Here is a 21,794-nt window from a genome sequence, read left to right as displayed (position 1 = left end):
ACCATGGAGAATTCCGCCAGACAGGGTCTTGCTAACCCAGGGACCCCTTCATCATCCGGACCCTCAATGGTTGCACCTGACCGTCTGGAGGTTGAGCGGAGTCGTCTGAAGAGTGAAAAGTTTTCCAACAGAGTTATCGCCACCATCCAAGCCGCCAGACGCCCCTCAACAACTCGCATTTTCAATGCCACATGGTCCAGTTTCTGCAAATGGTGTACCAAGTCTCAAATTGATCCCATCTCTCCATCTGTGGCTCAAATCCTAGAGTTCTTGCAAGAGGGACTTGACAAGGGATTATCACGTTGAAAAGACAGGTGGCGGCCTTGGCGTCAGTTCTCACTTGTGAAGGTCTACTATCTCTTTCCCATCATCGACGCATACGGAGTTTCCTTCGAGAAGCCACAAATTTACGCCCTCCAGCGGTACACCATTATCCTACCTGGGACCTTAACAAGGTCCTCGTCACACTCACTAAGGGCCCTTTTGAACCCTTGAAATCGTCACGTCTCCAATTTCTGACATATAAAGTAGTTTTCCTTGTAGCGATCACTTCTGCTTGTCATATTTCGGAACTTGCAGCTTTGTCAGACAAGATCTTTGTGTTTTCCATTCTGACCGGGTGGTCCTTCGTCCTGATCCTATGTTTATCCCCAAAATTAACTCAGTTTTTCATAGGGCACAAGAGCTGATACTTCCTAATTTTTGTCCCAGACCATCCCAAGGGTTGGAACTACAATGGCATAGGCTTGATGTGAGGCGAGCATTGCGAATATATATTAACCACACAGCAACTTTCAGAAAAACAGAAGCCTTATTTGTGTCGTTTTAGCCCATCACTCAGGGATGCAAGGTCACATCTTCTACAATAGGCCGTTGGCTACGGGCCGCGATAGTGAAAACGTATCAGACTCAATCACTGCAGGTGCCCAGGGGCATAACAGCTCATTCAACAAGGAACGCCGCAACATCGGCAGCGTGGGCCACACAGGCACCATTAACTGAAATTTGTCGAGCCGCAACCTGGGCCTCTCCATCGCCATTCATTAGGCATTATAAAATAGATGTGTTTGCATCCGCTGAGGCCTCCTTTGGCAGAAGAGTTCTGCAACAGGTTCACAGGGACCAGGCCAGATGGAGTCCCTCCCGTAGGACAGGCCAACCTTTGGTACGTCCCACTACTGGATGCTCTGAACAGTTCATGGGAGAAAGGGCGCCCGTTTACCTGACACGCCCGTTCTCTTTGAGCTGTGCAGAGCATCCAGCCTCACCCTTTTTCCGTCTGGTGGGGTCCTGTTTCGGCCAACGAATTTGTTAGGGCATTGAGGACGAGGGCGTTTATTTCTCTCGTCTTCGCCAAAACTGGGGAACGCTGGGGAGGAGTCCCGTGGAGGAGGAGGAGCATTCCACAAATTAAGCCCAGCCTAGACATGCAGAGACTGAAGCACCTCCCACTACTGGATGCTCTTTACAGCTCAAAGAGAACGGGCGTGTCAGGTAAGTACCAACGCCCTTTCACAGCGTATATTTTACCATTTTAACTTGCAGCTCTATTTATTAACAGATGGAAACTTATCAAAGAGAGATCCAACCTAGAACTAAGGAGAAATTTCCTGACAGTGAGAACAATTAATCAGTGAAACAGCTTGCCTCCAAAAATTGCGGGTGTTCCATCATTGGAGGTTTTTAAGAAACGATTGGACAGCCATTTTTCTGGAATAGAATGGGGTGTCCTGCTTGAGCAGGGGTTGAACTAGAAGACGTTTCCAGACCCTTCTGTTCCCTTCCAACTCTGTTATACTCTTACTACCCTGTTTCTCCAACAATACGGCCTCCCCCAATAGGAAGTCCTAGCATGTTTTATAGGCATGAAATGAAATTAAGCCTCTCCCCCCAAATTAAGGCCTATATTAAAGCATGCGAAATGGGGGGGAAATGGCGGGGGGGTTGCTGTTAGGAAGTACTTTTGTTGCACACCCGGATATGGTGCTTCCTGTGTTGACCCTGATACAAAGTGCCCCACCAACGCCGAGGTCAACATCCAAGCCGTCGCCGCCCGCCCTAAGATGCAGGGGGGGGGAAATTAAGTCACCCCTGAAAAGATGGCCTAGCCGTCTTTTCGGGGCTCAAAAAAAAATAAGACCCGGCCTTGTTATATGAGAAACACGGTATTATACCTGTAAGCTATACAAGTTAAACATTGCTCGAGTATTAGTCACATCTACTTGCTAACTATCTGTATTTTACACCTGTGAGGGTCCTACCCCCAAAATAAGCCCTAATTAAGACTGCCCACTCCGATGGGGCGAGGCGAATGGGTAAACATTAAGAGGGGTTGGGAGAGTGGAGCTGCCCTACTTACCAGGCCTTGCACACCCTGACACCTGACTTGCCTTGCCGGCCCACTTCTTCTGTGGCTGCTTGCTGCCACTTGCACACATTGCCCCCCGCCCTATGTTTCGTCACCAGAGGCCCTTCCAGAAAGGCCTCTGCAGCCAATAACAGAACTCCGTATTGATCGCAAGTGATCCACAGAAATAGTGGGCCAGCAATGGGCTTCTGCTGAGTGGGGCTGTCAGTGCCTCTGCCGCAAGGTTAATCAGTGAAACATCCCCTCCCCCAGGGGTGGGATTCTACCAGTTTGCACCTATTCGCTAGAACCGGTTGTTAACATTATAACTTTGAATGGTCACTCCACACAAGCAAAGTACCAGCAAAGGAGGGAAAAAAGCTCCAGAGAAGTTCCTGAGACAGGAAGTCTAGTCCTGCCAAGAATGTAATAAGGGTTAACAGAGAGGCAATTTCTGTAAGGAACACCAGAATGTTTCCTTCCTGCCTTCTTTACAGGATTAGGCCAGTAATTTCTCCTAACAACCGGTTCTCTGAACTACTTATAATGTTAACAGTCACGAGAGGCCAGGCGAGAAGATGCGTGCCTCAATGTGAGTGATATTGAGTTGGGCATGCCCAGCCAATAACATGACCACCAAGCCATGTCCACCCAGTCACATGACCACCAAGCCACACCCACCAACTAAGCCATGCCCACAGAACCAGTTGTTAAAAAAAATGAATCCCAACCCTGCCCTTCCCCCCCCCGAAAATAAGACCTGGTGCCTTTTTTGGTGGGGAAAAAAAATAAGACCAGGTCTTACTTTCGAGGAAACACAGGTATTAGTATGAAACAAATAGTTTGCTTATAATGTCTTGTTTAATAAAAACTTTATCTTTATATTACTTTACTTCCATTGTTCTAAAGGCAGTCAAAACAAGAATTATGCAGTTTCCAGGCAATCCTTAAATGTCTCCAACAATTTTCCAGCGGAGGGCTATTTTACAACACCCAACAAAGCATGTGTATACCCATTCATTCCTAACTTGACCACAGATGATAGACCTAGGAATGAATACTTGTTTGGCCACTGTCAACACAGTGTAATGACACCATGGAATGAGTTTCTCTATAAAGCCTCTTCCAAGGGACAGTATGATTTAATGGTTCCATCTAGTTTGCATACTGGCTGGCTGTTTCAGTGTCTGGCTCTCTGACAGTAGTCTGTGGTTTGCTGGGTGTGTTGCTTCACTGCAGCAGGTATCAAATTACTGAATACTAAATCAACAAGGGTTTTCTAGGAAAGCCATGTTGCAAAGGTACATTGGCAGTGCCAAGATCACAGTCTCTTATTTACTTCTTCACCATTTTAACAAGCAGTTCTGTACTTTCAAGTTAGTAAAAGCTAACTTGAGTAAAGTCACAGCAAAAATAACAATTTTGCTGCCCAATTTCCCTGATATTGTGCTTTACCCCATATGCCATAAAACACATACTGTACTAGGATGTTCCCTTCTTAGTTTTTGCATGGTAGAGTTGTATTATAGATGTTGGAAATTCAGATAGTGTTATTGGTTCTACTAGTATAATGAATATCCTACGCTTCCTGGTATGGAGATAGATGGATGATAGATGAGTGGGTGGGTGGATGGATGGATGGATGGATAGATAGATAGATAGATAGATAGATAGATAGATAGATAGAGCCAAAATTGTAAAATTCTGGCATGCTCTCTTGAGGATATATGCAATTTAATTAATGAAGATGTACTGGGTCACCATGGAATCTCAATTAAATGTTTTGTGCAATTTTCATTAGGCATACACAACAATAGTTAAGCGAATCCATTATGCTATGGGGCAGTTTTTGTCAGAAACAGGAAGTAAACATTGGATTCCACCAGAAACATTGTAAATTGTGGTCACTGTGACCTCAGGGCACTGCATAGATTCAGACTGCTTGCTGAGCACCTAAAATGCAGTCACATGTGCTTTAAGTCCAGGTCATAAGTCCCTTTTTGGGGATTTGCTACAACTGGTTGCTAAGCAACTAGTCGTATCGTAACTGGAGAGCTATTTGTAGTACTTCTCATTTGTTCAACAAACTTATTTGCGTAGCAGTCTTTCGAAAAGCCATTTTGAATGTAGTAATTCTAGAACAGGATTACATAAAAAAAGTTTGGCCTATTTTTTTTTTATAGTCTCCTTTGCAGACTTTGGCCTCATTCTAGCAAAATCTCACATCGCTATAACATGAGCCACATACTGTAACTCCTATGAAATCTTTGTCAGCCTCAGTAATGCAAATAATGACGACCTGATTAAAGGAAATTCCTGGTTGGACAATATGATATTTATAGAAAATTTATCCACACCAAGTGGAGAAACAATGATAAGCTGGAATGTGGCCCACAAATTGGCCCATAAATTGCATTTTCTAATCCAAAAAAACATGAATGACAGAATACAGAAACAGAAGACAGAATTAAAAATAAGTAGGGATGCAATATCTTTCAGTTGTCTTGAGTTTGCGGTTTTGTTATTGTTGTTATTGCTGGTTCTTCCCATCCTAGTTCACTTATTCTTAATCTTCATTGCCTCACATGTGATGATTGTAGTAACTGTAAATTTTGGGAGATATAATCCCAATACTTCTGGAGTACACCAAGTTTGAGGAAAGAGAAAGACTGCTAAATTGGGGTTCAAGACTTAAGTCACCATATTTTTCTCTAATATTCTTGGGTTGAGGAATACAGGGAAATTAACCTGAACATTCAGGGGCACTCTGGAAGTCAAAGCTATAAGGATCTAGTTCCTGATTCAACCACCCATTCTAGGAGCTGAGACTTGAATTTCATTCTTACTAATTAACAAAATTAGCCACTTAAAAATAAAATAAAAAAAACATTGCAACATTAAAAAAATAGCATGTTCAGCGCTCCCACATTTGTCATGATTCAACATTTAGACACCTTTGACCTGGATGATTGAGTCTTCATTGACATTTTGCAACACATTTGGGAAGAAACTCCTGAAGTTGCTATGGCAAGAATTGGTACATTCCAACTCTAACTCTCTGCCTAACAAATTTTGCTCTGACTGATGAAGTTGCTTGGATGAGCAATGAAACACCTCAGACTAACAAAGTTTGGTCCAGTTGCCATGAGTTCACCTTTAGACACCTTTGGCCTGGATGTTTGAGTCTTTATTCATTCATTCCCCCATTTTGGGGGGAAACCCCTGACATTGGTGTGACAAGAGTTGGTACATTCCAACAACTGTCTGATTCCCTGCCTCACTAATTTTGCTCTGACTGATAAAGTTGCTTGGATGAGCAACGAAATGTCTCAGATTAATGAAGTTTGATCCAGTTTCCATGACTCTTTAGACTCCCAAGAATGTAGTAGTCCATTATAGTGGATCTGAAAGACTTGATAAGAGGATGATGGCACTGCCATGTTCATTTCTGCTCCCTTCATTCTTGATCTAAACCCCCTTTATATATACTATAAGTAGACTCCTTTACTCATGAGCGAAATGGAAAGCTGTTCCATTTTAGTCTTACAAGAAAGGCAGAGGAGATGGGAAATAGTGATTGTTGTAGAGCGGCGGAATAACCTGAGGTGAACACGGAGCGAACTTCAGCTTTTACTTTATTGTAACGATAAAGGGTTGCCGCAGCTGCCGCACTAACAAGGCAGCCAGCTGGCGGACAACAGCTGATGCCGTTTGACAGCTTCCTTTTATAGCCGGCTGTCAAACGGCATCAGCCAATAGGAACGGTCCGTGTTCCCGCTGGAAACACGGACCGGAGTGAAGACTTCCGCTCAGTCTTTCCCGAACGCCACAGTGATCAGTCAACCCTTCCTACCCACTCATATGCTGTCCTTGCTAATAAACCTATTTTTCTTAAATGATTCAAGCACATAAGGCTGTTGATATCCTATTACTCATCCTCAAACTGCATAAGTATTGAACACTTGAAATAACTTAAGGAAAAGAAGAAGAACAAGACTTCTGCTTCCGATACTGTATGGAAAATGCACCATTTTTTCCCCCTTAAGACTACTGAGGCTATTATAATGGGAATAGAGAATAAATCTCTGCCAGGGTGTGCTAGATAAGATTAAAACCACGACTGATTATATTTGAATTATCCTGCTTGCTCATCAGAAATCCCTCCATTAATGTATTGGATCATGTATTGATTTTATACTCTGCATTAAAATGAGGGCTGCACAGTTCTCACACATGTAAAATCTGTGAACTGCTTATATTTTGGAAATGACAACATGTGCTAAAGTGCAAATATTGGTCATTTGTGAGCTCTATCTTTGAATATTTATTTTATTATTTATTAAATGTATACAATGCCCATTTCACCAGGAAGGCAACTTTGTTTATTTTTGTGCCACTCAGAAATGGATCGTCTTTGTTGTTTTGTGTCATGTTTTAAACATACCTGGTGAATTGAAAAAGCAAACAGATTTGTTCTTTTAACTTTTGTAAAGGGTGTAATAGGATGCCCTTATCCAGAGACTATGAAACCTTCTATAAAGCTAATAAGACAAAAGTTGAGAATTATCTTCCCAAGCAATACCAAGGAAAAGTGCTTTGCAAAAGAAATTGATATGAAACTAGAAAAGTCTTGTCCTACACCGGCTGGGTTTTAAAAAGTAGATTAGATTTGGCAATGTCCCTATACTATTATTTCAAGGATATATTATGCTCCTGTTTGTAAGCATGTGTTTAGTATTCGTTCATTTGTTTCCAGTATGTCGGCTACCCTACAATAGCATTCCTAAGGTGATTTAGCATAAGAAATCAAACCATTCAGAACCATTCTAATAATGGTAGATTTAGAGCAGGAATGTCAAACTTGATTTCATGGGGCCCGCATCAGGGTTGTGTTTGACCTGGGGGGGGGGGCAGGAAGTGTGGCTAGGGTGGGTGTGGCCAGCTTGATGTCACTTGTATCAAGGGGGTGCCTGTAGTGGCCTGAGTGCTCTGCCAGTGAAAGTGGCTCCCAGGCTCCATTTTTGGCAAGGATGGCCTCCTGCAACCCTCTGCCAGTGAAAATGGAGCTTCGGAGTGCCATGCACAGCTCTTGAAAGATACATTTTCACTGGCAGAAACACCACGGGCCAGTCCTTCAATGTTTCCAGGGCACCCCGCGGGTCCGATCTAAGAATCCCGCAGGCCAGATCCAGTCCCTGTACCTTGAGTTTGACACCCCTGATATAGAGTATTCATACAATCAGAAAAAGGCACTCATACAATCTCAAAAGGCTAAAAATAGCTTAAAGCTAACAGAGAAGAAAAGATCCATCCAGTCTATTCCTATGTTAAAATCAGGCCTGAAACTAATTTGAAATTTTCTGGAAAATCAGTTTCATGCAGTGGATCTTTATAATAAGCTGGCAACTACCCTCTTGAGAAACTGTTACACTAATTTTTTTGGTCACTTCTTGTGGGCCAAGGTCTGTTATTGTTGTTGTTTTTCCTTCAATAGCGGCATTTTCCCAGTCCCTGCAAGAAACATGGACCATTCTCTGTCAGAAAATTTCAATGCACTTGTGTCTGAGAGGTTTTTCAAAGCATCCTTTAGTTTTAGTACTGTAACTTGACTAGAATATGGAGACGGAAAAAGAACTGGATTTTGATCTGGCACGAAATACTGTATCTTATATTTAAGGAGGCTACAGTAGAAGTAAGGAAACCTTGAGCTTTCCAACTTCAGCTGCAGCCAGCAGTGTCCATTTGGTCTAGGAGCAGGATCTCTGATTTATATTCTGTCTCTGCTCAAATGAGCACTCAACATGGCTCATAAATTTTAAAGGCACAGTTCAAAGATTAAAAAGAGAATGAATGCTAAAATGATTAACTCTTAAGAGGATGGAGAAAAAACATACATGGTTGTAGTCCAGCATCATCTTGGAGGGCTGTAAGTTCTCCCCTGGGCTATGGAAAAATCCAAACTTGCATGGCTTTAGTGTAAGCTGTCTCACATTTATTTAATTATGCATATTGCATTTATTTACTTAACGGTATAAGTTAAAGAATGGCTTCACTCCAAGTCTAGTGGGAAAAAAGTATCTCAAGTGAAAATCCTATAACTTCTCTCTTTCTCTTTATTTTTAATCCCTGCATTTTTAAGTTATACATGCTTTGTTTGTTTGTTTGTTTTTTAAGTTCCTGACATACAGTGTACAGGTTTGATTGATCCTGCACATAGCTTTTGTTAGAATGTTATTTACAGCAAATGTTGGATTTTATGTGAGTTGCCAGAGAAATGAATGATCAATGTCAAATTGGATGGCTGTAATAACTCTACTGTTGCTGTGAAGTACAATATGCCTCATCCTTTTAACATTTACAGCTCCTGTGTAGCTTGCTGATGACTCAAGGAAACCTATGCTCTTATCTTAACCAGGCATTTGTAGCCTTTAGCTGTTAATATGCATATATGAAAGGGTGGCATGTAGGATATCAAGAAACATGTGTGTTCCTGTAGATAGCCTTGTTCAGTTGCTCTACTTGCATGTCGGTCTTTGTGCTGCCCCAATACACATTTTGATGCTTGTTTTTAATTTCAGCAGTAAAATTGTATTTCATGCTGTAAATCCAATGAAACATGATACCCTTCTTTTAACATTCTCAAAAATTTCCAAATTTATTTTCAGTAATGACATATGCTGCTAGTCTGTAATACATGCCTTGAATCTTTGCCATTTTTAATCTTAAAAACTGTCATTATTTGGAAATTTTGCACAGCAACTGTTAAGAGAAAACAGAATTATGTGTGGTGATAAGCCACTAGTTCTCAGTGATTTTTTTTTTGAACCAACAGTTCAACTCAGGTGGTAATATGCACAAGTCTTAGCATATACCAATATCTTCTTTTATTTACTTCTAGGAAATTAAACATGAAGCCAGTGACTTTCCATGTAAAATGGCCAAACACCCGAAAAACAAAAATCGCAACAGGTACAGAGATGTCAGCCCCTGTAAGTATTGTGACCTTCTCAATTTACTTACAAAAACTGTAGCATTGTTTTCAGTGAAGATTCTCAGTCATCCAGGTAGAGTTATCTGGAAGTTATCTGAAAAGTTATCTGAAAAATAGCTTATATCCCAGGGCAGTAGCTCTTTTGAATTCTACTGTATAGTGCAGTGTTAGTGCAGTGTTGCGGGTTTTCGGTTCAATATGTGGAATGTGAGGGGTGTATGTTTGTGTTTATTTTCATGGCCATGATGTACACTGAAGATGTTTGATTTCATTGTACGAAGTGAAATGAAAATAAAGTAAACTAAAGTAAACTAAAGTTGTGTCGTGGCAACTAAATGGAAGTCCAGTTGCCGTGACTCAACTTCCAGATATAGCATTATTATTTTTCTAATATAATTTTTCAAAGGAAAAGGGTTTTTCAAATGTAATACCAATCTATGAATTAGCATTATAGTACAGGTAACCCTCAGCTTACAACTGTTCATTTAGTGACTATTCAAAGTTACAATGGCACTGAAAAAGTGACATGACCATTTTTCACATTAATACCCATCTCAGCATTCCCATGGTCACTTGATCAAAATTCAGTCACTCCTATTTATAATGGCTGTAGTGTCACAAGGTCATGTGATCACCTTTTGTGACCTTCTGACAAGCAAAATCTGGAGAAACTAGATTTACTTAACAACCGTGTTATTAATTAACTTTAACAACTGCAGTGATTCACTTAACGACTGTGACAAAAAGGTTGTAAAAGGGGGCAAATGTCTCACTAACTTTGGGGTCAATTGTGTATGTAAGACAAGTGTAACATTTTTAGGATTAGGTAGGCTTTACTTAATATGTCTTACTGAAGTCCCCATTGAATGAGATGTCAAGTAAGTAGAGCCACCTCATGAAAATTTGTGGGCCAGGACTTTCTGAGATAGAAGATTTTTCATTCACTGCATGTTTTGTTATGTTAAGTTTATTTTAGGGATCAAGAAGATTTTTTTTCACTGCATTCTTTTTGTTATGTTAAACTTGTTTTAGGGCTTACAGTACAGCCCTTGTATTTCTTATTCCAAAAATCTCGGAAACTTGGCAGCCAATTTCTTGCAATTATAATCAGATGAGGTTCTGGGAATTGCAAAACAGGGTTTCTGAAAAACCACTATCCAGGAGTGAGTTGTGTAATTGTAGAGAGTCATTTATATTCAGAGATTAGATAAAATAATCCTATGTAGAAGAATTTACACACCTGGATCATGGCTTGCTGCTCTGAATTATCTCATGGTAGAGCAGAAATACAATACAAAAAGCACAACAAAAAGAGACCAAAATGTGCATGAAATATGCAAGGCTTTGGAAAGGAGGTTGAAATGGCCATTACTATAAAGGTAACAATTAAAAATCTTCAAATATATCAGAAAAATACCTTGGGATTATAGTCAGCTATGCACTAAATGTGAGTTGGCATTGGGATATGTGGTAAAAAGACCAATTTTAGATTGCACTAAAGAAAATATAGGTCCCACAAAAACGGGAGACAATAGGTCCACTGTATCCTTCATTGGTCTGTTCCCACTTTGAATGTTATAACCATTTATGGCACCACATAGGAAATATTTTGATAAAATGGAACAGATTCCCAAAAAGAGCAATAAGGCTGACTGAGCAATTAAGAAACTGAAATCTATCAACAAGAAAACTAGAAATTTGTAACTTTGAAAAGACCCATAGGGGTCTTTTCAGCTATCTGGAAGGGTGTTATGTAGAAATAGTGGCTATGACATATGGCAATTAATTCCAAAGTGGGGTGGGGGAAGCTTACAAAGATGTTCTCATTAAATCCTAAAAAATGAGTGTGGGTGGGAGATGGTGAAAGGGGATTTAAAAATCAAATACTTGTGGTTAAAATTTTGTCTCACATTCACATCACGGCCCTGGTTTTCTTTTGCATCTGCTCATCTCCAAGTGTTACAGTCATCTACTCAGGAGCTTTACTTTGATTGTCATTTGTGCTACACACTCAGATTGCCAATCTGTTCTTCTCCATATGTTAGAATATCTCTACAATCATTTAATAGACTTAAAATCTGTTGAGCCTTCCAGGAAAACTCAATACATGCTATAGTGTTGCACATAATTTTGCTTACTGATCAGTTCTAGAGATTCTTTTTATGGTAACCGCCATTGATTTTGTTTGTTTTAGATAAAATGGCTTCCAGTCAGTTTGGTTTTCCTGTAAAATCCCTATTCTTTTATATCTAGGTCGGCTAAAGGGAACAAACTTTAGATCTTTAAAACTGTCAGACCGCTTTGAATATTGATAATCGGTGGGTTGGATTCTAAGAAATGTTAACTGAACAGTATATATATATATATAACAGTATACATATATATATAACAGTATATATATATATATATATATATATATATATATATATATATATATATATATATATATATATATATATATATATATGACAATTTAGGTGAAGCAATTAAGTATTTTTATGATAGAGATTTCAGTTTCTCCTGAGAATGAAAGCAATGGTTTATGGAAAAGATTATAAAATCCTGCATATAAGATGGTAAATTCTATATTAACATATCTCTATGTCTCTCTGTATTATGCTTGTTCTAAATAAGATTATACACAATCAACAAAAAAAAAGTAGAGGTTCTTCTGCAGTATTTCTAGAGCCCATATATTGCTAGGAGCATCCATGGTTGGCTTCATCTGGTTTTCCTGGTTACAGGTAATTTAACTAATATAACCCATGTGCTGATAATCCAACATTTAGCTTACTGTAAAGCATTCTACATGGTACCATTCATGTACCTGTTTGAGAAGCTGCAACTAGGACAAAATAGAGCTATTTTGTTGTTGAATGTTATATACATTCCGTGCTGGAGTATAGATTTATTGCATGTGAAAGCTCTCTACAAGAATCTGAACTACTCTATCCTTCATTGATCTGATCCCACTTTGAGTGTTATAATCATTTCTGGCACCACACTTTAGGAAATTTTTTTTTTATAAAATGGACCAGGTTCAGAAAAGAGCAAAATACATGTGACAATTTAACAAATTGTCAAAGCAAATTGCAGTAGATAAGAATCAATGGAATTCAAGGTGGGCTCTTGTAGGTACGAAGGAACTCAAAACTGATGGTGCACTTGATCCTTCCCTTGGGCTCAGTCTGGATGTCTCCTACAAAACACCTTCTTCTTGATTGTGTCACTGTGTGGAGCGTTCTATCTCCACCACCCTCTGAAGAAGCAAATATCTGTTCTATTATTTAGATGTTTATTGAAGAGTTTCCTTGTGTGAATGATAACTGATTTTTTTCCTATTCCCACTCATACATTAACTTACATGTTTTGTGTCCTTTGTTTTAAAATACTGCTGTTTTCTAACTATAAATTTGTTTCTTAAAACACTTTGAGAAGTTTTACAGAAGGCATTGTATCAGTGTTTTATGTAGAATGAAAAAATAACATCGGGCATGACATTTAGCTCATGGTGTCATACCTTATTAAATATTTTTCCCAAGAACACTTGATAATGGTATAGGAACTTTTCTTAAGAATAAAGGTTTTGCTTTGTGTTACATATATTTGGAAACAAAAAGAGCTTTCTTCTTTCATCTGAAACGAACTGTTTAGCTAAATTTAAATATTATATAAGTGTTTAATAGCGTGGCTTCTTATCCATTCTGTAGTTGACCACAGCCGAATTAAGCTGGAGCAAGGTGACAATGATTATGTCAATGCAAGTTTGATAAAAATGGAGGAGGCAAACAGAAGTTATATCCTTACACAGGTAAGAGCTTTAAGAGAATAATAGAAAGGAAATAGTAGTCTTTCTTTCCTGTATTTTGGCCTTGGAGATCATAGCTGGTAACTGTGTGGGAAAACAAGTGAAATGCTTTACTATCATGCAGTTATATGCTATAGGTATAGTATGCTATTCTGCCCTTTCCCAGTTCCTGTAATGCTGCTTTGTGGTGAAGGTGGATGTTTCTGACACAGATGAGCAGAGAATAACAGGTGTATATGACAAGACTATATATATATATATATATATATATATCCCCAGCAGGATCACCTGTGGTGTGAAAGTTCTCCTAGCTAAATCAAGCAGGCACTGATATTGGAAAATAGTGATGCTGCAGGCAGATGATGACTTTAGTGAAAACATCAAAGGTATCATTTCATACTGTGGAGAAAGCAATGATAAATCCCTCCTGTATTTTATCAAGACGCTGCATGGATAGAAACTCATTAGATCATGATTGACAGCAAAGTCCCTCAAGTCAAATAGGACAAAATGCTACGAAGGAAGAGTTGTGGAACTTTTAGAATACTGATAGGGTTTATGACATGGCTAGATTAAAGTCTTACGGACATCTAGTTGCTGATATAAGTAGTTCTCGACTTACAGCCATAATGGAGCCTACCTGTTATCATGTTATGGCAGTTGTAATCTTGTGGCTGTCCCAAATTTACAGTTTTTTTCTGTGGTAGTTATTAATGCCATGATTGTTTAAGCAAATTCATTATTGGCGGTGGGGCATGTTTGCTGAAAATTGAAAATAAATGCCAGTTTTTAGTAAAAATATTGTAAATGCCAGTCACACGACCATGGAATGTAGATATGGGCCAGTTGCTGAGCACCCAAAATGTGGTCACATGTTTCCAAGCTTTATAGTTTAACTGGGGGGCAGTATGCAGTTCTAGCTAAAAGAATTGTCCTTAAACTGCTAATCCTTTCCTCAGTGGCTCTCATGATTACATGTTTTTTGGAAGTATGGGCAATACCTAGGAAGATGTGGGTACTTCTTGAACAACTCTTAGGACAATGATGACCAGGGATTAAGGGCCTTTCAATCAAACACATCTGGAGGACACTAATCTCAGGAATGCTAATCTAGCATATTGCCTATTGTTATTAAGACAGAATCAAGCTATCTACTCCTGAAATAGCACACTGTAGGAAGTGGTGTGCCACACCCTTCCTGTTGGTTGTTGTTCACATCATTTTCTCTTTCCAAAGCTGCTTCCTTTGATAAAATCTTGTCCCCTTAGGTACTTTGAATTATTCATCTGTTCATTTAGCTCTGCTTCAACACTTTTACTTTAATTTTTTGGATCTGAGCTGTTGAAGATGATTAACATAAGTTTTAACTTCTGGTTTCTTTTTTTAAAGAAATCTGTATTATATAGCAGATATGTCAAAATACTAAGAAGCCACTGGGCACAAATTGAGGAAGCTGTTCTTTAGTTTCATGTTTTATTAAATCTAAAAGCATGAAAATTTCAGTACAGAATCTTTATAAAAGTAGCTCTGTAGGCAATGTTTTAAAGTTCAAGAATCAGCACCAAAATGCTATCTCACAAAACTAACATTTAGCTGGAGATTCTTTGTAAATTATGTCACCTGTAATAATTCAGATCCTTCAACTGAATGGCAGGAGCCTTGGTAGAATTTGGATGAGCAGTGTTTGAGTCCACAATTTCCATTATCCCATTAAGCTACATCGATTTGAGTTTTAGCCCAAAATTCTCATCGATACTAAGTTGCTTGCTCCTGATTTCTATTAAGAGGAAAGATGGTAGATAGGACCATAAGTGAGAGAAAAGCAAATAAGTGTATTGTATTTTGTATTATAACCAGTGAGAGCAATTGATTACTTTTTATTATTGTATATACATATACATATATTGTATATGTATATACACACAAACACACACACACACACATATATACACACACACGTGTGTGTGTGTGTGTGTGTGTATGTATTGTTACAAAAGACAACATACATTTGATATTCTAATTGTCATTTGTAAATTAATCAAATGAATTACAGCCATTTTCTGTAATCTGTTGTGTACTTTCAATGTAAGAATTACAGAATATGCCAGGCTTACAGGAACAAAGCTTATCTTTGATTTTTTGCTATTGTTTAAATTCTGATCAATTTTGTATAGTTGTGCTTCAGTATGTCAGTGCAGTCTAGCTTAATTTGATGGAAAAACAAGAACCTTTGACTTAGAGGGTTACCTTAAAAGTGATGGGATAAACATCTAGCAGGAAGAGTAAACGCTCTCTAATTTTCTTGGTCAGACCAAGAACTGTTAAAAGTTATTGAGCTTCCTACCCATGAGTTTTAATGATTCCTCATCCCAGCAAATCAGAAGTTGCACTAACTACAGAATATAGGTTATCCTGCTGAGTGACCTTTTTGCCTTAAGAACTTTCCTGTCCCATCTTCCTTGCCTTCAGACGTTGTGGGTGCGTCAACACTGGAAGTTTTTAAAAAGAAATTGGATAACCATTTATCTGAAGTGGTGTAAGGTTTCCTGTCCTAAGCAGGGGTTTGGACTAGAAGATCTCCAAGGTCCCTTCCAACTCTGTTATTCTATTATTCTGTTATTCCTTCTGGAAATAGGCTTTAATATTCTTGCCTAATTTGTACAAAGAGCTTTTTGACTTATCTATGGTTAAATATTACTAGCTGGCAACTTCAAAACAAAGCTAACTAGCTTGCAATTGCTTGTTTGCTTGTTGTTGCTTCTAAATTGCCCCAATCTGGATGCCAGATTTTACATACCTAGAAATGGAAGCCACATGGTGTCATATTTAGAATAATTAAATAAGTTTTGTTTGATCATAGTTTTCAGAAATTTGTGCCCTATGAATACTGCTCTTTCTTGAAAGTTCAGTATCTTTTTCAGGGTCCACTTCCAAATACTTGTGGTCACTTTTGGGAGATGATTTGGGAACAGAAAAGCCGCGGAGTTGTCATGCTGAACAGAGTGATGGAAAAGGGATCAGTAAGTATATATAATTTTAACTCCTTTGGGATCATGGGTACATAATTCATGTACATTTTAGAAATCTAGTAAAAATGGTCTAAGGTTTTTAATCTAGCAAAAATTAAAAAAAATCACCCCACAAAGCATTTTTCTAAAGTAAAAGAAGTGTTGTTTAAGCAGAATGAAAATACAATGGTATCTTTCAAGTTCAGAACTTAAGTTTGCCATGTCTAATAGCCTTGGTGTATGTTTTTTTTTTAAGCAAAGCAGCCTGGAAATTCAGTGCAGCATTAAAAAAAAACTTTCTTAATCACCAGCACCAAATTTCCAGCAAATACTATATTTTAAGCCCTTCCCCAGAATCACTATTTGCATGTGTTTATTTTAGCTCATGTAAATGTACCTAAACATTATTGCTTTGTGCCAGCAAAGAAGTGTTTGATCGAATTGATTTTCATATTGAGGCATCGTTTCTGCTTTTCTAGTCACTTGAAATATGTTTTGTACTGACTAGTGTAAATAGGATGCTACAAACTGAACTAGATCTTTTACAGTCTCCTTTCATTATGTAATGAAAATCAAGATCCTAAAGACCTTACAAAGAATTATTTGACATAGTTCATCCTCTTTCAGGAGCTTTATTTTAATGTTTATAACAGTTGTGGTAGAACCTCTTGGGGAAGGAGATTTCAAGCCAAGAATGTTCACCTTCTACTTTTTAGTATGGAAGCCAATATCTGCAATTTGATGGTACTTGGCACTAGAAGTTCTCAGTAGCATGTGTTTTCGATAGACTCTTTTTAGGTCTGTATGAAAGCTTACTTCAAGTAGAAGTAAATACTATGTGGAGCAATAGTTCTCAATGTCATAAATCCAAGAAATGCTGGATTTCTCAAACGCTTATTCCAAAAACCTTCAATAAGAACAGTAATAATGAAAGCAGCTATTCAATCCCTAACTGTCCTAAAGTAGAAGAGCCATCTGAAATTACAGAAGACCCACTACCAATTAATGTGCAATAGACTATGTTGAAGGAGGCAAAGTAAAAATTGACATTATATGGCAACTTTCTTTGTTCTTAAAGACAATTTATCTTCTGTTCTGAAATGCCTCTCTTCTCACTGCAAGACTTAATAATTGAAAATGTTGACAATGTTGTAGGTTATCTGGCCTGTGCCTGAAATGACCATGCAGCAAATAACATGCCTAGAAAATATTTGCTATGTACAGGCATGCAAAGATTCTTTAAGTTGATAAGGAAAATGCTTCCTTGGAAATATATTATTTCAGAAGGTGTATTGCATAGCTGATGATAATTTTCTTCATATTCCTTTTCCTAGTCATTATCTCCCCATAATTTTTTATGTTGAATGTCTGCCTATAGATAATCTTTCTAAAGAAACAAAAATAGTTCAAGATTAAATACATTTTATATGCTCATTGTTTATTGCATAATGGAATTTTGTATCTCAGGTATTAGTATCACAATGCAAATGGCTGATTAAATAATTCCTAAACAGTCTGAAAATTGTTCAAGACATTTGCAGAAAAGCCAGATAATGGTAGACCATGTTTGGTTAACTTTGTAGTTTGTAGTCCCCTAAACTAACTGTATCTCCCCCCCCCCCCTCCCCCCCAATATTTCACTACTTACAGTGTTCACTACTTAGTTCACTACTTACAGTGAACTCTAGGCAGTTTACAAACAATAAAAACACAAGATACAGTAGAATCTCTGGTCATGATTGTATATATAAAAAAATAATCACCCACCCAGCCCCAGCAACAACACACAAATAAGCCATTTGATGGGCAAAACTTCAGGGCCTTATAAAACACTGTCAAAGTGGAGGTCAGTCTAGTTTCTGCAGGGATGTTGTTCCGAAAGGAGGGAGCCACCATGGAGAAGGCCCTGCCAGATGTATCTCCTTAGGGGACAGGACCTGCAGCATTCCTTGCCTTCCCTGCTTTAGTGGCTCGGGGGGTTGTCACCAGCAAGAGACGGTCCCTCAGATAAACTGGTCCTTTCTTTAGTAATACAAGTAGTGAAACAGACCTAAAAGAAAAGTGCTCTGACTTTAGCATTGGCTCAATTATCTTTATGTACTTTTCACTATTACTGATAATTTGGAACTATTGAAAATAAGTGTGAAATTATAGAGAACTCTTTGGAACAGGCTTCCAATGCCACTAAACAAATGGTTGTGTGGGACATTCAATGTATAGGAATCATTATTTGTCACCATGAGGTACAAAAAAAATCATACATGCAGTGAATTCTCTTATATGTTGTTGTAAGGAAAAATAAGTTCACAGGCGGTTATAATTTTCTACTATATCCAGCTGAATCGTGTTGTTCAGGTTGAAAGGAAGAAAAACGTTGTTCTCTCTAATAATGAATCAACTTCTTGAAAGCATTTCTTTTGTGAATTCCATTTGATTCTGTTCCATAAAAGACCTTCAGTATAATCATCCCACGCTTAATTATTTTTCATTGGTATTTAATGAGTATAATAATTAATGTCTTTGTTACTTGATAGAAACAAAGGAAGAAAGCATAAGGTTCTTACTCTGAAAATAGAACACTAAAAATCCATGAACAGTGAACATTTCCTTCTTAACTCCTGCTGAGTTATAATCCTAGCCAGAGAAATTATTTTGTCTTCTGCAGAATAACATTTAGCAAGGGCGTATTTTTTGCGACCAACTTGTATGTTACTTAGTGCAACTTAATTCCAGAATTTTCTAATAAAACTCCCTATCTTCCAGGATTAGATAGATATTTCTAGCATGTACATATCCTAATGATGCATTTCTTGGATTTCCTGGAAGATAATTTCTTTCAAAATTGGTGTGATTAGTCAAAAGCTTAGATAATGAGCAACTCAGACTTCATTTACAATAAACTATTGTAGTCTTTAAGCTATCCCATATGCCATCAAAATTACTTCATAGAGGGTGATTTTTGAAACCAGGTATGAGGTATGCTGGCTGTCTTTACTGCAATTCTTTCATTTGAATTGCAATTAAAACTCTGTGCCTGGGGTTGTCCAGGTGAACATCCAACTATTCTCTAAGGACTGTCCCTTCAATCACTTGGATAATTTTGTTGCCTTGTCATGTTTCTTAGTGACATATTCCGTAATCCCAAAGTAGATCCAGAAATTCAGAATCTATTGTCAAGCCAAATTATTGAGATAGCAGTGGTGTGCTAAGTAGTTGCAGTGTCTTAAGGAAAAATTATTTGAATTTTTCTTGAGTTTAAACCAGAGGTCTCCAAACTTGGCAACTTTAAGACTTGTGGACTTGAACTCCCAGAATTCTCCAGCCAGCATAGCTGAGAGTTGAAGTCCACAAGTCTTAAAGTTGCCAAGTTTGAGGACTCCTGGTTTAAACAGTTACATCTCAGTTTCTTTCTACATATGTCTGAATGAACATACATATAAATGTACCCATCTGTGCAGAGCTATACAGATTGAAAGTATAATCTTACAATGGTGTTCTCTTGGCTGTCATATATATTGATGATTTGGTGAGTGTATTTATGTTTAGCTGTATTCATTCTGTGAAATAATTTTCATATAACTCTTCTTTTACTTTCTACCCTTCAGATAAAATGTGCACAGTATTGGCCACAAAAAGAGGAGAAAGAAATGTTCTTTGAAGATACAAACTTCACATTGACCTTAATATCAGAAGATGTAAAATCCTATTATACAGTCCGACTATTAGAACTGAAGAACCTCATAGTAAGTATGATGAAAATTAATCAGTGTGCTGTATTTTGCAGCACTGATTCTCTTTATTAAAACGGGTTATGTTTAGCATCAATGCTTCAAGAATTTCCATAGTTGATAAAAAGTCTTAAGTTTTGATTTCGGATAGTATTTCATTCTAGTTTTGAATATTGCTCATTTCAAGGATTATTATTCTGTGATGTCTGTTGGGAATGGCATTATCACCATCCTGCTGTTACTTCCTGCAACTTTGCATTTGTTAGGCATTATCCAAAGCTTAACAAGATGCTTCCCACTTCCAACTTGCAAGAGAAGTCCATTTTTCATCTTTTATTTATTAATTTACTTCACACTTTACAGACACACGAAACGCGAGAAATTCTGCATTTTCATTACACGACGTGGCCTGACTTTGGAGTCCCAGAATCTCCAGCTTCATTCCTCAACTTCCTGTTCAAAGTGAGAGAATCGGGGTCCCTGAGTCCTCAGCATGGTCCCATTGTGGTGCATTGCAGTGCTGGAATTGGAAGATCAGGAACTTTTTGTCTGGTTGATACTTGTCTTGTCTTGGTAAGAATGGCTGATAGGCAAAACAGGAATTTGGGCTGGTTATATGGTTGGTTCAGCTGGGCTCAGGGCAAAATACCTTTCAGGGACTTTTGCGATGTGCTTTTGTTTTGATCATTATGCTTCTGCAGTAAAGGCTGCTGACTGGAGTAGGAACTGATATGGAGGCCCATAAGTGAAACAATATCCCAGATTCTTTTCAGTTTTGACCTTGAAGAAGAGGCCACAGCAGGAGGGAGGGACACAAAAACCACTGTTGTTGAAGTTTTCCCATAAATCTTTTCAGAGAAGTACAGCAAATCCCATTTTCAATGCTGTGTTTTGACATCAAAGCTGAGCACCAGCAGAATATTAAATAAATTTCTGTTCGTCAATTCTTACCACCCATTCTTTCCCAACCCTGCTCCTTTCTTGTTCCAATAACAGTGTTTCTCTTGATTCAGGCAATGCTTGACATTATCCTTTTTAATTTTTGTTGCCTTAACTTTTAAGTTGCTTTCAAATAATTCATGAGCAGCTCTCCAGGACTCTCTTCAGTGCCTTCCTACATGTCAATACCAGTCTATTTAAAAGCCTGGTGGGAAATCCATGCTATCCTAAGCCTGTAGGACATATTTGGAAGTACATCCTGCAACTTTTGGGGAAAAAACAAACATATCAGCAACAACCCTTACAAAGAATTACAATGCTAAGCATGTTTACTTTAATGTAAGATCCATTGTGTTCAGTGATGCTTACTCAATAGCTTTTAGGATAAGTGTAATTAGGATTGCCACAGTTGCATGCTGCCCAATACATTCCTTGGATGCATTTCTGATCAAAATGTACTCCATGCTGATATGATTTATATGTCTAAAAGCAGGGACTTTGGATCTTTGTATCCTAGAAAGTATAGCATTCTTTTATTTTTGCCCGTCCCTTAGTAAATTTCTAATTTCTAATCCTTGTGGCTCTAGGGATGAACTTAGCTAGGTTCACAGGTTGCATGAAGCCATTATTTGCTTAAGCATGATTTACTTAGTACATCTTGGTGGGCCGGGTTTACAAATAACCATTTTGTGGTTTATTGTAGGATGTGACTAAACGGCACGGCTGAAATAGTATTAGCAGAAGTAATAAGGATTATGCTTTCAGTGCTTTGGAGAGAGGCAGAGGTGGTGTAATTAAGTTGTACATTCCTGCACTGTATTCCTTTAATGTTCCCCCCTCCCTACGTTTGGTCACTAGTTCTACTTTTTTTACATTATCAAGTAACTAAAATAGCATAAAGTCAAGATATCTTTAAAAAAGATAATGGAAAATGTTTTGTTTTTTTTAAAATCGACTAAAATGTCAGAGTGAT

At 38.1% G+C, this 21,794-nt stretch overlaps 1 protein-coding gene across 1 annotated transcript in view; it reads left to right on the top strand.

The window, feature by feature from the left end:
* Window positions 1-21,794, top strand: part of PTPN1 (protein tyrosine phosphatase non-receptor type 1) — a 91,732-nt gene that overhangs the window by 60,518 nt on the left and 9,420 nt on the right. The window contains exons 2-6 of the mRNA XM_026664977.2: window positions 9,246-9,336; window positions 13,049-13,149; window positions 16,068-16,166; window positions 19,760-19,897; window positions 20,246-20,455. Of these exons, the coding sequence (XP_026520762.1) occupies window positions 9,246-9,336; window positions 13,049-13,149; window positions 16,068-16,166; window positions 19,760-19,897; window positions 20,246-20,455 (639 nt within the window). The remainder of the gene's footprint in view (window positions 1-9,245; window positions 9,337-13,048; window positions 13,150-16,067; window positions 16,167-19,759; window positions 19,898-20,245; window positions 20,456-21,794) is intronic.

Source organism: Notechis scutatus, chromosome 3, assembly GCF_049901735.1.
Source record: "Notechis scutatus isolate UNSWTSFEM ecotype Mainland chromosome 3, rNotScu1.2, whole genome shotgun sequence".
In the NCBI taxonomy this organism is placed as follows: domain Eukaryota; kingdom Metazoa; phylum Chordata; class Lepidosauria; order Squamata; family Elapidae; genus Notechis; species Notechis scutatus.
Note: the sequence above shows the minus strand (reverse complement) of the source record. Positions and strands in the feature narration are given on the sequence as shown.